We start from the raw sequence: 15,451 nt of genomic DNA on the forward strand, positions 1-15,451 counted from the left end.
ATTGCTCCCATTTAATCCCATCAGTCTCCCGAATGGAGACGAGGGCTGGACTGCAGCCTTCATGTTTCGTATTGCGTCCCTCTCCTGCCTCAGAGGGATAAGGAAGAGGGAAGCAAGGTCCCCTGGGAAGACCTGGATGGAGGAAGCATTAGGTTCTAATGCCCAAGTGAAGATGGTGCTGAGAGGCTGAGACCAACAGAAGGACAGGAGTTTACTGGGTTTTCACAGTTGCTATATGCTAACGATAGTGGAGTTAAAAGCCTGAAGGAAATTTAAGGACTGGAAAAGGTCAATTTTCATTCCAATCCCAAAGAAAGGCAATGCCAAAGAATGCTCAAACTACCGCACAATTGCTGTCATCTCACATGCTAGTAAAGTAATGCTCAAAATTCTCCAAGCCAGGCTTCAGCAATACGTGAACCATGAACTTCCAGATGTTCAAGCTGGTTTTAGAAAAGGCAGAGGAACCAGAGATCAAATTGCCAACATCTGCTGGATAATCAAAAAAGAAGAGTTCCAGAAAAACATCTATTTCTGCTTTATTGACTATGCCAAAGCCTTTGTCTGTGTGGATCACAATAAACTGTGGAAAATTCTGAAAGAGATGGGAATCCCAGACCACCTGACCTGCCTCTTGAGAAACCTATATGCAGGTCAGGAAGCAACAGTTAAAACTGGACATGGAACAACAGACTGGTTCCAAATAGGAAAAGGAGTACATCAAGGCTGTATATTGTCACCCTGCTCATTTAACTTATATGCAGAGTACATCATGAGAAACACTGGACTGGAAGAAGCACAAGCTGGAATCAAGATTTCCAGGAGAAATATCAATAACCTCAGATATGCAGATGACACCACCCATATGGCAGAAAGTGAAGAGGAACTAAAAAGCCTCTTGATGAAAGTGAAAGAGGAGAGTGAAAAAGTTGGCTTAAAGCTCAACATTCAGAAAACTAAGATCGTGGCATCTGGTCCCATCACTTCATGAGAAATAGCTGGGGAAACAGTGGAAACAGTGTCACACTTTATTTTTTTGGGCTCCAAAATCACTGCAGATGGTGACTGCAGCCATGAAATTAAAAGACGCTTACTCCTTGGAAGGAAAGTTATGACCAACCTAGATAGCATATTCAAAAGCAGAGACATCACTTTGCCAAGAAAGGTCCGTCTAGTCAAGGCTATGGTTTTTTCAGTGGTCATGTGAGAGTTGGACTGTAAGGAAAGCTGAGCCATGAAGAACTGATGCTTTTGAACTGTGGTGCTGGAGAAGACTCTAAGAGTCCCTTGGACTGCAAGGAGATCCAACCAGTCCATTCTAAAGGAGATTAGTCCTGTTTGTTCATTGGAAGGACTGATGCTAAAGCTGAAACTCCAATACTTTGGCCACCTCATGTGAAGAGTTGACTCTTTGAAAAAGACCCTGATGTTGGGAGGGATTGGGGGCAGGAGGAGAAGTGGACGACAGAGGATGAGATGGCTGGATGGCATCACTGACTCGATGGACATGAGTTTGAGTGAACTCCAGGAGTTGGTGATAGACAGGGAGGCCTGGCGTGCTGCGATTCATGGGGTCGCAAAGAGTCGGACACAAACTGAACTGAACTGAAGGCACCTAGAACCTAATTATAATAGGGTTATACATTTGCTTCTTCACATTTTACAAAATGAAGTTAATTCATTCATATTGGTATTTTTTTCAAAGAGGTGTACGCATATGTGTAAGTGTGTGTGTGTGTGTGTGCCCAAGAGAGGTTAAAAAGATAAACCAAGTATCCGGACTGTGTGCAGTGTTTACTTTGAGCCACGGACAAGCAGAGCCAAGCTGTAGGGAGAATGGATTTAGGAAGATGAGCCTTGGGGATTAACCCTCTTATTATTCCCCTTGTAAAAGAAGGCGGCTTCAGAGAGCTGAGCGTGTCTCCCTGGAATCCATGGGTCCCCCTCCTCCCCAGGCGGGTGTGTGGGCTGCCTGCAGCTCCGGGTCTGCTGCTGACTCACTGCCTGAGCTTGGGCTGGTCGTGGCTCTCCCGGGCGGAGAGGAAAGGCCCGGGCGTGGATTATACACTTGGCACTGGCCTTCCTCCCCCAGTGTCCTCTGATTTAACAGCACAACGTGATGTTCTAAAGAAATGTTATCATCCTTCTGGGTTTCATATTTGCACGTGTTAGAGCCCCTGTAATAATAACAATGCCCCACCTAGTGTCAGAACAGGGAATACTGACTCAGGAGTGTGAGCAGGCCCTTCATGGCTTCAGGGCTCAGAATGGCAGGGGGCATGACAGATGCCTGCTTAGGGGGAGGGGGTGGTCTTTCTCTTGTCCCCCATGCCCAACTTGGTGATGTGGGACATTTTTTAAAAAAGGTCTCCTGGAATCACCTTTCCCACTCTCCTCACTGGCAGCCATCACCATCAACCTGAGAGAGCCCCCGGGGGATGGAGACAGGCAGGCAGCACCTTCCCAAGAGCCCGAAAGACGCTGGGAGAGCTGCCAGCAAGCCTCCCAGTTCTGGCCTCCTGGACTTATACAGGGGACTTCTGCAGGGCTTTGATCCTCTACCCTCCCTTCCTCCCTTCTTTCTTTCCAAATGCTCCAGCAACAAAAACCGCTCCAGCCAGCTGACAGCTAACCACACACATTTCCAACTTCCCAGGTTCTGTGCAGCTCTGCCCTCCCCTCGCTAGGTGGGCCCCACAGGAAAGAAGCCAAGGGAGGGGACGATACCCGCACGGGGGCAACACATGTGTCATTGAGACGTGGTCCTCCCCCTTATGTGTTTGACACTCCTCTGGATTTTTCTGTGTGTGTGTCTCCATTAAGTGCCAGGGCAATTTAATTTTTATATTGCTGCGTACAAACTGCTTCATTTTGGAACCTGCCTCCCTCTTCGGATGCAGGTCAGTTCGGCGGAACAGTGTCTACCTCGGGCCAGACACCGTTTTAATGACGTCTGGGCTGAGAGAACATGTTGAGCCCACGCTCAGAAATTCTCTGTCATGCTTCCTTCCCAGTGTGCTCTCAGCCTGTGACCTAGGTGACTAGAGGCACATTTTACTTTCTGTGACCAAGTTCAGTGCCAGAGGGTTACCATCCTCAAGCCTCATTCCCATGATGGCTGGATCCACCCCACCAGCAGGGGCTGAGCTTCCGGAATGCACACAAGCTGGCTGGGCTGACGCTTCCAAAGACTCACCTGCTCTGATCTCTTCCAACTGGTGGCCTCCACTACTCTGCCTTCTAGTCTTACCTTCTGATCAGTCACTGAATTGTGACTTCTGCCCAGCCCTCAGCCCTGGCTTGTCAGGTTAACGTGCCTCGACATTCCAAAATCAGCTTGATTCTAAGTGGCCCATATTGTCCTCAACTCCCTCATTCCCCAGGATCTTCAAGCCCATCCTGAAGGCAATGCGTCCTCTGCCTGAATTTAGACCGATGCTTTTGAACTGTGGTGCTGGAGAAGACTCTTGAGAGTCCCTTGGACAGCAAGGAGATCCAACCAGTCCATCCTAAAGGAAATCAACCCTGAATATTCATTGGAAGGACTGATGCTGAAGTTGAAGCTCCAATACTTTGGCCACTTTATGCGAAGAGCCGACTCATTGGAAAAGACCCCGATGCTGAGAAAGACTGAAGGCAGGAAGAGAAGGAGACAACAGAGGATGAGATGGTTGGATGGCATCACTGACTCGACGGATATGAGTTTGAGCAAGCTCTGGGAGACAGTGAAGGCCAGTGAAGCCTGGCGTGCTGCAGTCCACGGGGTCGCAGAGTTGGACACGACTTAGAGACTGAACAATGACAAGGAGCGATGGTCTCAGCTCAGTTCCACTGACATCCATTCAGAACCGGCAGCTGTGGTACCCTTGGGAACAGCTGTTACCCAACCAACAACTGAGGCAGCCCCCACAGAACACTCACAAATGAGATTTGCCTTAGGGAGCCACCAGGACATAGGGGTCTCTGCAAATTACTCGAGAAAGAAAACATCTGGAGTATTTCCTGAACACCTAGAACAGTGGCAGGCACACTATGGGGATCCTTCAAAATTTGGCAAACTACGTAAAGACATCTTTCAGATAACAAACCGCAAATATTGAGAGTTATGATCAGATACTCTAAGTTCCCTCAGGGTAGAGAGTCTGGGTTTATATCCATCCTCAGGACCAGGGCAGGACCTGGCATTTAGTAGAACTGGCAAATATTTGCTGAGTTAGAATGACTTTGTTGATAAGAGCATGTCAAGCTACCTTTGAAGGATATCTAATGTCCCAGGAATGTGGATGAGGCCGGACTTCTGAAGATATACAAAACACAACTATCAGATGGGTGGGAGTCCTGAATCTATCAATACACGCTAGGGTGTTCCTGAGCATGAGAGCCTGTGAGTCTGTCCGGTGAGCGTGGACCACCACACGACAGGAGTGGGGACTCCGCAGGACAGTCTGTGACCCTGCTGCATTTCCCTTCTTCTGGGATCCTTGGCACCTTCAGGTCTGACCTGGGATGCAGGAGATGGACAGCTACTTACTCATAAGCAAAAGCAGGAATGTGGGTTTGGCCCAGCATCTCTGATGCCTGAAACACATCGAGAGTAAGCAGTCAGCTATAGGCCTCTAATGGAGCACAGCAGAGTTGCCCAAACAGTTAGATGGCAAGGAGCTAAGACGATCAGGCTTCTAGTGAATGGTGTAAGTAAGCCTAGTAGCTTAGAGCATTTAGGTACTTATTTTTATGGCTTAAGAACTCCATGAATGTTTGGGACTCTATACTTAGGTTAATCAAGGGAACATGATTTTCAAAATATATTAAAAGAGGTTAGTGTTCATTTCACATAAAATAGAAAGGATCCATCTTTAAAATGCTCACAGCAACTGGTGCTTTTAATTGAGCAGAAAAAACATATACAGACATATAAATGTTTCATCCTAGCTAGGGTTCCTGACAGTCCTCCTCAGAGATACATTTCCACAATGGATGTTTCAATTACTTATGACAGTAATATTTATTGAAAGGTGAAACCATAAATGTATAGGCACTTGAAACATTATTGACCAAAAGTAAATTACACTGCAGCTGGTGTGCTGCATTTTAGCCCTGCTTTGATTTTATCAGCATTTGTCAATTAATCAACGTGAACCTTGTAAAACATGTTCTCTTATTAGTGGAAACAAGCAAGTGCTTGCAGACTCTGAAGGAAAGGTCATATAATAATTTGCTAATTGTGCAAAGACGGATCTAAATTTTTTAAAAAACGGAAACTCGCATTACCACCCTGCAAGAACAGAAGTTTCAGTTCAAACTTGCTAACTAAATCATGGTCAAAGGTTGAGCTTTTTTTTTTTTTTTATATTAAATACGGAGAAAGATTAAGAAGGAAAGAAATTAATCTAGCTGCAGATTTTCAAAATATATTTTAGGAAGCTTTTGTTGTCACCTCTGACCCTTCACTTTCATGCATTGGAGAAGGAAATGGCAACCCGGTACTCCAGTGTTCTTGCCTGGAGACTCCCAGGGATGGGGGAGCCTGGTAGGCTGCCGTCTCAGGGGTCGCACAGAGTCGGACACGACTGAAGCGACTTAGCAGCAGCAGCAGCAGCTAACCCTTCAGAGCTGCTGCCAACCTTGAGGCTAGGGTTATATAAACAAATAAACTATATTTCCTTGGCAGACAAGTGAAGAGAGAAAAAGACAAAGCCACAGAAACGGGAAATGAAGCAGCACAAAAGAGCCTGGCAGGGCAGTGTTTTCTTTCCTTCTTTTTTCTTTGCCTCAATTCATCCTTCATTCTTCTAGATGAGATGTCAGCCCCTTACTTCTGCCTGCCCGGTTCATTTTAAGTTCAATAAGTGAGAAAGAAGCTGAGCCCGGCTCTCCCTGGAGGGAAGACAGGCTTTGTTCACACCCACCACCTCTCCTGGCCACCTAGAGCAGGCTTTACCTTCTGGGCAGAGCACTACCCCCACCACCCAGCTTGCTGCGGTCACCAGAAGGGCTCGAGGAAGTTTAAAATGGGTAACATACCTCGGAGAGCAATTTTTACCCTGGGGTCTGCAGGGCTGAACCGAGAAATCCGCACCATCTTAGAAGTTTAAGAGCAACTTAAGAGGAGATCTCGTGCCTTGAGGCGTTTGGAAGAGTCGGAGTTTTGAACACAGCTGAGAGAGAGAACATTCCTTGAATGGGGATGGGGCTTGGCAGATGGTCTGGGCAAAATGCATTGCTGCAGGGCTCCTTTTATAACAGCGAGGCCTGGGTGGCTCTCAGCTTGCTCAAACTGGCTTATCAATCCATTCCATTCCATTGGATTCCGCGTTCTAAGTAAGTCATTATTTTAAGTCATTTTGGGTACATTTCCCTAAACAGATGCAAACACTCCTTTCCTGTGTGAGACTCCCTTGGGCGAATTAGGTTTCTTAGAATAGGGTCAGGGAGCAATGAAACAAAATACCTACTACCAACAAGCCTGTGGCTTCAGGGGATGCTGTCATTTTTTTTTTTTTTTTTGGTAGGCCAAAAAAATTTGACTACAAGTCAAATTTTAGAGACTCTTCGGGCAGTAATGTTGAATCTGATTGGGCCACGAATGTTAAGCAAAATCCTGCTATCCGCAGCCCAACTTTCCTTTTGCAGTCATGACAAATAAGTCCCCCTACCCCCAGGCTGATCAAAGTATAACTGACAAATAAATTTGTATGACATTTGTATAAACATGATGATTTGATATACTGGGCTGACCAAACACAATGTTCGTTTGGGCTTTTTCATAACATCTTATGGGAAAACTCGAAGGAACTTTTTGGTCAACCCGATACACATGATCAAATAACAATTCATAATTGAAGGCAAAACGAAAAAAAAACTTAAACACAGATTTTTTGTTTCCCTCTGCCTGTTTGGGCCTCCTCCCTCCCCTCGAGTGTGCACTGTGAAGCTGGTTCATATGTTAACCAGACCTCCCAAACGGCAAAAAGGCCAGTTCAACCATAAAGATCGATTTCTCTTCTGGCACCAGCCATGTAACTCCTTGGAAGAGAAGCATTCCTTTCTCAGTCCTGTAAGGGGTCACGATGACCCACACTTGCCTTGTATGTGTACACATCTCTGCACATACAGAGCCAATATATTATTCCCCTTACAGATAGTGACTGGTGCAGAAGAGACTGATCAAAAGATCGAGGAGATCCTGGGCGGCACTAGTGGAGGTTCTTAGCTTAAATATTTACGACCTTGCTCATCTTACTAGCTGTTATTACTTGCATTCTTGCATTATACTACTTGTATTCTATTTTACAAGATTATTGTTTCTCGTACTATGAAATACGATGATAAATGGTAAAGTGATAAAAAAAAAATGACCAGGTGACTTGAAACAATATACCAAACACAGAGTTCTATTAACATCCATGATAGCAAGTATAACTCTAGATGTGAGAAGAGAAAACTCTAGATGTGGATTAGAGAAAACCATCTCCTGAACCATAACAGAGTCTTGGTTCCCTTACCTATAAAACTGGGCTTTTGGCTACTGTTAATGAGACCTAGTGAGTTAACAGCACATTGAGAAGCCTATCAACGAAATCCTTGCCTGACCTGGAAATGAACATTCCTAGCACAGTGGGACAAATTGGTCCTGGTATGCCTCCAAAACCGAGGGTGAAATTAAGACTGAAAAGGAGGGACTGTAAAATAAAGAAGGTTGTTCACCATCCAGTTCTACAAGACTCAAGTCATTAACCACTGCAATTGCTGACCTACAACACACCCTCAAAGGAATTCGGGGCAAAGATTAGGATGCAGTTACTTCGTGCTCTAGGAAAACTGGCAAAATTGACCCTAAGATCACTAGACATTTTAGGAGAAAATTTTATCAGCTCTCAGATCCTTGTATCCTCTGAATGTAGAAAAGCCCTAAAACCATGAAACACTTCTCTTCCTTGCAACCAGCAGTAACCTTCTACGAAAATGCTTGCTTAATTGCATGCACCCCCTTCTCCAAAATTCACACATACATCAACCTCCCCACTTTACCTCTTTGGAACAGCTCTCAAAGTTCTCAACTGTCTTTCAGGTTATAATCCCCAGGTTGGCTTGAATAAAATTTACACTTCTTTCTTAGATTTATTATTGATTAATTTTTTTTTATCAACACACATTATATTGTGAAATGACCACAATAAAGCAGTTAACATACCCATCACCTTGTGTGTGTGTGGGAGTGGTCAGTGACAAAGGTTTATTTTTTTATGGAAGCACAACTGATAGTCATAAAATAATGAAAATTTTCCTTATCTAATATTTCTAATTAAAAGCTGCTAACCAAATCCTATTTCCTTAATAAAACTGTAGCAAAAATTTTTATAAGGGAAAAGCTACCATGAAATTATTATCTTCCATTCTCATCATCTTACCTAACACATGTGGAATATTTCTGAAATAGATATTCCTTACTGTATTTTTTTCTTTGAGTCTTAGGGAGAAAAATCCCTTTTATACTCTTTTAATATTTGCTTCTATGAACTTCAGCTTCAGTTAGCTCACTTCCATACATCAAGATTCTTTTCAAAGCAGAAGAGAAGAAAAAGGAATAAGAAAAACTCAAGTCGTTTCAGTTATGTCCAACTCTTTGCGACCCCATGGACTGTAGCCCGCCAAGCTCCTCTGTCCACAGGATTTCCCAAGCAAGAATACTGGGGTGGGTTGCCATTTCCTTCTCTAGGGAATCTTCCCAACCCGGGAATTGAACCTGTGTCTCCTGTGACTCCTGCATTGGCAGGCGAATTCTTTACCATTGAGACACGAGGGAAGCCCAAGAGGTAAATGCAAACGTGGCGAGGGAAGCTGCTGGGTGACCTGAAAGCCACTCCCTGGTAGGAGTGATCTCTACCTAAAACATACACACGGTATTAAGAAACCACAGCGAAGAAATGAATGGATGTGGGTGGCCGGTTTTCACTTGTTTCCTGGATGTCTCAGACTACTGTAAATAAGTGTGTTTCGATTCAAATGGTTCCATTATCTTGGAGGGCCTAAGCATTTGTAATAGCAGTTTCTGGAGTATGCAAAGCTTATGCTTAAGGAGCATTACTGGCATTCAATGCAGTCAGACTGCGTTAAGCAGATTTACAACCCTGTTCACGGCTCTCCTTGATCGTCTTTATTTAAAAGTAAGTTCAGCCTGACGAGGTGGCTTAAGAGTCTGCCTGTGTTTCAGCCTGTTAGCCATGCCCACCAGAATGCCTGGCTCTGCTGTGTACCCTTCACCACTTCTCTAAATGAAACTCCAGGTGCCAAGGTGAATGGGCAGGACTGGCAGGTGGCACTTCACTAGGAAAGAAAGCTTCCCGGGGCAGCTTGTTTTCAAACGTATCCAGGGCTGCGGTTGCCCAGGCGGCTCAGTGGTAAAGAGCCCGCCCACCAATGCAGGAGATGTGGGTTAGATCCCTGGGTCAGGAAGATCCCCTGGAAAAGGAAAAGGCAACTCACTCCAGGATTCTTGCCTGGGAAATCCCATGGACAGAGGAGCCAGGCAGGCTACAGTTCCATGGGGTTGCAAAGAGTCGGACATGACTTGGTGACTGAACAATGACACGGCTAGCAGATTGGGAGACACGTGTCACTGAAAAGACAGTTTGTTGCCTATAGTTCCCAAGAGGAGGGGTGTGCAGTGCCACAACGGGCCACGCACGGGCAAGGCCACGTGGAGAGGCACCAGGATTGCCCACGAGCAGAGGAAATAAGGGGAAAGTGTGGACAAAAGTCTCTCCTGTGGTTTCTGCAAGGTAAGAAGGTTCTGAATTCGGCAGCTTAAATATTTTCAGCGTGTTCTAAGGCACTGGGACGACTGTCCAGCAGCTGGCCCTGGTATAATCTGGGGCAGGGGGATAGTGCTCTGGATAACAAGAGCCTGATAAAAAGGGGCAGGTGTGACACAGCCTCAGGACTGGTTCACCTGCAAACCAATGGTGTGATCCCAGGCAAGCTGTTTGCTATCTCTGTGTGAGTGTGTGGAAGTCGCTCAGTTGTGTGCAACTCTTTGTGACCCCATGGACTATACAGTCCATGGGATTCTCCAGGCCAGAATACTGGAGTGGGTAGCCTTTCCCTTCTCCAGGGGATCTTCCCAACCCAGGGATCAAACCCAGGTCTCCCAGATTGGAGGTGGATTCTTTACCAGCTGAGCCACAAAGGAAGCCCTAGGAATTAGCTAACTCTGGGTAAGAGCAGTGCCTCCCCGGCATCTGGAAGACTCTGAGACCTCAAAATACATCTCACAAAATACCGAACATAAAAAACAAGACTAATACGAGCCTGTCTGGAACACTGCTATAAGAAACATAAAAACAGAGCTTCTCAAATTTTATTGTGCCTAGGATTCACTTGGGTATTTTGTTAAATGGCAACATCTAATTCTGATTCATTGGATCAACTGGGATTTGAAACTTTGCATTTCTAATAAAGTCCTCAGTGATGCTGGGACCTTGATGATGCTTTGAGTCATTAGGGATAAGAATATTCCTGGGTCAGCTTCTGCAGGGAAAACAGAAGAACTTAACATTTACTGAGCCCTGCTTTGCACTAGATACCACGAGGCCCTGAATACACACATTTCACCTTGTTTTGCTTGGACAATATCCTTTGCTTTTAAGAAGAATTATCCCAATATTATAGGGAAGGGAACTAAGACTCAGGATGGTTAAGTAACCTGCCACAGGTCAGTTAGCTGAGACTCAGAAGATATAAATACATCTGACCTAGAAACCCAATTTTTCCTCACCACAACCTAAGTACAGATGGTTTCTGTGATGGAAAATAAAAAGTCTCTGTTGGTAAAGGCTTCATAAAATATAGACTGTGGACTTGAATGGTGGTCCATACACAACTTGACTTCTGGAAAGAAGAGAAATTCTGACTGGTGTCCATTATCTCAGGACCAGAAATAAACAGTGCTGACTAAATAACTTATATTTTACTATAGCCAGTGGAGAAACATTTTAGATGGATTCTCTATTACACTTGTGTCTTTATTTTAGAAAGTGATGCACGTCCACGGTGAAGATAGAAACAGTAAGAGTCTGCCTTCCTCCCACGTGCCCTATGTTGTATAGAGAGAACTACTGTTACCTCTCTGTCCGTTTCTAGAAATTCTATGCAAATAGTAACCTCCTATGCAAATAATCAGCTTTCCCACACAAATTCATTCATTCCAGTCATTTATTTTTCCAGGGGGAGAAGCAGTAAATAAAACATGCAACATCCCTCATCACCTGACATTCGAGTGGGTGAGCTACATCACAAACAAATACACATTATGTCAAATGGGAATAACTGGTAATGAAGAAAAAGCCAGCAGTGGAGGGCACGTGTTTGCAACTATAAATGGAGTGGTTAAGGAGGGCTTCATGGAAAAGATGGTATCTGAGTAGACATGAAGAAGGCCCACTTATTCCACATTTACTTTTCCCCTTTAGCAATATATATTAAAGCCCTTGCTGTATCAGAACATAGAGATCTACCTCATTCTTGCTAATGGCTTCATAGTTACTCCGCTGTTCACATACACCATAACACAAGATGGGCATATTCTGTTATCTTCACAAAGGAAACATTTTACATTCATCTTGTGATTTAATTTGTTAGGGGATCATCTGAGTGGTTATAAGGAGATGTGAGCAGTGTGGTGTAAAGCCTGATGGAGTAGAAAGAGCAATTAGGTGCAAAGCTGGGGTTGGAAATCCTAGTGCCTGGTCAACCAGATGACTGTGTTATTACTGACTATTTCCTGAAAATCTGCTTCATATTGGTTTCCCAGGTAGCCCTAATGGTAAAGAACCTGCCTGCCAATGCAGGAGACATAAAAGACATAGGTTTGATCCCTGGGTTGAGAAAATCTCCTGGAGGAGGGCCTGGCAACCCACTCTGGTATTCTTGCCTTGCCTGAGGAATGCTACGGGCAGAGAAGCCTGGCAGGCTACAGTCTATACGGTCGCACAGAGTCGGACACAACTAAATGGATTGAGCACCCACGCACTGCTTTATATTAGCGCTTTATCCTTTTATGCTACATCTTAGACAGGGCTATATCCACCACGTACAGGGAGATATCTAAAAGCTTCTCTACCCTGAGACCAAGGCAACATTCTACTGATGTTTTGCTCAATTCCAAGCTACCCTATAATCCCTGGAGAGTCAAATATAAACTCCCTGGGCGACACTTTTCCACATTCTCCACAAAGGAAACACAAGCAAAAGTTTTAGGGAGCAGCTAACCCTCTGGGCTCTGAGTACGATCTTCCTCTTTTAGGAGAAAACACATCAGCTTCCTTAAAACAAAAAGGCACATAAATTCCTTTCCTTCCAGTAATATTTCTTTATACAGATACAGATGTTTAGCATCGGGCCATATGACTGAACAGATTTCAAATGTAATGGAAGATTCATTTATTCATTTAATTATTATCTGAGGCAGTACCTGTATTATGTCCGCACTCTGCCAGCCTCTGGAAGAGGAATAAATATCTGTGCAATATGGTTCCTACCCTTGCTACCTGCTAACTCTGAATAGACTCGACAAGGGAAAAAAAAAAAAAAAAAGGACTGACTGAAAGCCATGTGTGGTCAGTGGTGCCAAGGATAAAGCAAGAGGAATTAAAGAAAAGAGGAGGATGCTGTGATCCAGAGAGGGAGTCCTGGCTGAGATACAAACAGGAAGAGATGCAGGTGGAACCAGGGGATTTGGGGAAGGGATGTGTATGTGTCTTGGGGATAGATATGAAAGGAAGGTGAATATAACTATGTTTTATATTTTTGTGACCCCATGGACTGCAGCCCGCTAGGATCCTTTGTCCATGGAATTTTTTAGGCAAGAATACTGGAGTGAGTTTTCATTTCCTCCTCCAAGGATCTTCCTGACCCAGGGATTGAACCCACTGTCTCCTGCATTGGCAGGTGAATTATTTACCACTGCACCAATTATATAAGCAAAGGCTGAGGTGAGGGAAAATACAGGCATTATAAAGGGAACAGGAAGTGGCCCAGTAGAGTTTAAACACAGACTATGGGGGTGGTTGCAGATGACAGGAGGTGTCAGCTGGAGTCAGACTGGTAGACAGTTCTCAGGCCCCTATTTTGTTGTTAGACATGAGATAGATAAACGAGTCCTGAAAGAGATTGAGAAAAGCACCACCGACCTCTTCTTGCACTGTGTTTGCTTTTTCTGGGAGAGGGGTACTGTGTGCTTTGCTTTTATAGCCTCTGTTTCTGATTCCAGTAGATTTAAAAACCAACTTAAAACCTTTCAAAGTCACATATGCCTAGAGCTTAAAAAGGCAAGCAGGGTATAAGAGCTCCCCGACACCACTTGTCCCTGCCACCCCTCCTTCTCCTCCGAAAGCACGTGTGTGTGTGTGTGTGTGTGTGTGGTTTACTTTTTTTTTTTAATTTATTTATTTTAATTGGAGGCTAATTACTTTACAATATTGTAGTGGTTTTTGCCATACATTGACATGAATCAGCCATGGGTATACACGTGTCCCCGTCCTGAACTCCCCTCCCACCTCCCTCCCCATCCCATCCCTCTGGGTCATCCCAGTGCACCAGCCCTGAGCACCCTGTCTCATGCATTAAACCTGGACTGGCGATCTGTTTCACATATGATATTATACACGTTTCAATGCTATTCTCTCAAATCATCCCACCCTCAACTTCTCCCACAGAGTCTGGTTTGCTTTTATTATGAAAGATGATGCTTTGCCTAAGCAAGCAGCCTCTGATACAGGTAAGACTTTTGCCTCAACTGGTTCCTTTCAGTATGGTTATACCTATGGGCTGGCCCAGGGCAGGAAGCCTAACCAGTAAATCTAACCCAGCCCTCCCCACCTCAAGGAGGTTGAATCCTGTCGTGGAAAAGGACACCACTTTTAACTTTCAATTCTGATATCTGATTCCATATATTTAAGTGATACATGTACACTGATATTTCTTAAATGATCATTTGTAGAGCTTACCTAATGTCTTACTACTCTGTAAAATGAGGAACACTCGACACTCTTATACCATCACCACCTTCCAAAGAGCATTCTTCTCTCATCTTTCCAGTTGGCTAAACTGGAATCTGGGGTTAAATCAATATTCTTTGTTTGCATTGTTATGCCATGCAATATCGTTCACTTTTAAGTCACGCCCTACAAGAACACACTTCCTAGCTTATTCCATCTTTTTCATTTGTGCTGTCTTTTTTCTTCCTTTTCGTGTGTATTTATTACTAACGGCCCTCAATTTTGCAGAGGAACTATAAAAGCCCTACTACCACCCTTTCTGACGTGAGCAACTCCATCAGTGACCCTCTCAGACCTGTTTGTCCCTCCACAGGCCTCCCATTCAGTCCGTCCAGGCTAGTGGTTCCCCAGGCCAGCTGCCCACCTGTTGTCCTGGGGCTTCTTTTTAACACCATCTGGCGAAATCCCTGTGCCTCTCGCCTGTGCTGGGTCCCCCGCCTCCTGGATCCCATGGTTGCCTCTTTCTTGGTTTACAGCCTCATTTTTGTGGAGCTCATTCTCTAGTAGCTTCCTGAGAAAAGGTACACGGGAGGTAAATTTGTTGAGACCTTTCTTGTGTGTCTGAAAAACGTCTTAACTTCTACTCTCACGCTTGCCTGCTTATTAAGTTTTCTCAGTTCAGTTCAGTTCAGTCACTCAGTCGTGTCCGACTCTTTGCGACCCCATGAATCGTAGCACGCCAGGCCTCCCTGTCCATCACCAACTCCCGGAGTTCACTCAGACTCACGTCCATCAAGTCAGTGATGCCATCCAGCCATCTCATCATCCTCTGTCGTCCCCTTCTCCTCCTGCCCCCAATCCCTCCCACCATCAAAGTCTTTTCCAATGAGGCTTAATTCTAAGTAAAATTCATTTCCCTTTAGAACTCTGAAGGCTGAGTTTCACTGTCTTCTAGCGTCCAGGGCTGCGGTTGAGAAGTCTGAAGGCCACTTGTTCTCTTGACCTTTCATCTGTGACCTGGTTTGTTTCGCTGGAAGGTTTAGGAATCTTTTAAGTCCCTGGGATGCTGAAACCTCAGAGTAAAGAACCTTAATGAAACTTCTTTACTTATCCATTGTTCTGGGTACTTTCTCCCCTTTAAAACTGGAAATTCCTATTCTGGTTTGAAATTTTTCCTGTATTATTCTTTGATATAATACATCATTTTTTTTTTCTATCTTTCCTTTGGGGAATAGCTAAGGTAAAATGCTGAAGCTGGTGGGCTGATCCAATCCATTTTTTACCTTCTTTCCCCTACCCTGCTATAACTGCTGCCTGTTAATCTACTTTCTAGAAACTTTGCATGACATGACCTTTTACATCTCTGAATAATTTTGTTTTTAACTATGAGTTTAATTTCCAAGATCTTTTTCTCATTTTCTGATTGTTTCTTTTTTTCATAGAATTTACCTTTT

The 15,451-nt window shown here is 44.4% G+C and overlaps 1 protein-coding gene across 5 annotated transcripts in view; it reads right to left on the reverse strand.

The window, feature by feature from the left end:
* The window catches only part of ENOX1 (ecto-NOX disulfide-thiol exchanger 1), a 687,342-nt gene that overhangs the window by 300,185 nt on the left and 371,706 nt on the right, over positions 1-15,451 (reverse strand). For 4 of the 5 annotated variants that reach the window (XM_070380253.1, XM_070380252.1, XM_070380255.1 and 1 more), the window contains exon 4: positions 14,422-14,568. The exons of the other annotated variant lie outside the window; for it this stretch is intronic. In XM_070380253.1, the coding sequence (XP_070236354.1) occupies positions 14,422-14,509 (88 nt within the window). In that variant the 5' untranslated portion in view covers positions 14,510-14,568. The remainder of the gene's footprint in view (positions 1-14,421; positions 14,569-15,451) is intronic. 5 annotated transcript variants of the gene reach the window in all.

Source organism: Bos mutus, chromosome 12 (assembly GCF_027580195.1).
Source record: "Bos mutus isolate GX-2022 chromosome 12, NWIPB_WYAK_1.1, whole genome shotgun sequence".
In the NCBI taxonomy this organism is placed as follows: domain Eukaryota; kingdom Metazoa; phylum Chordata; class Mammalia; order Artiodactyla; family Bovidae; genus Bos; species Bos mutus.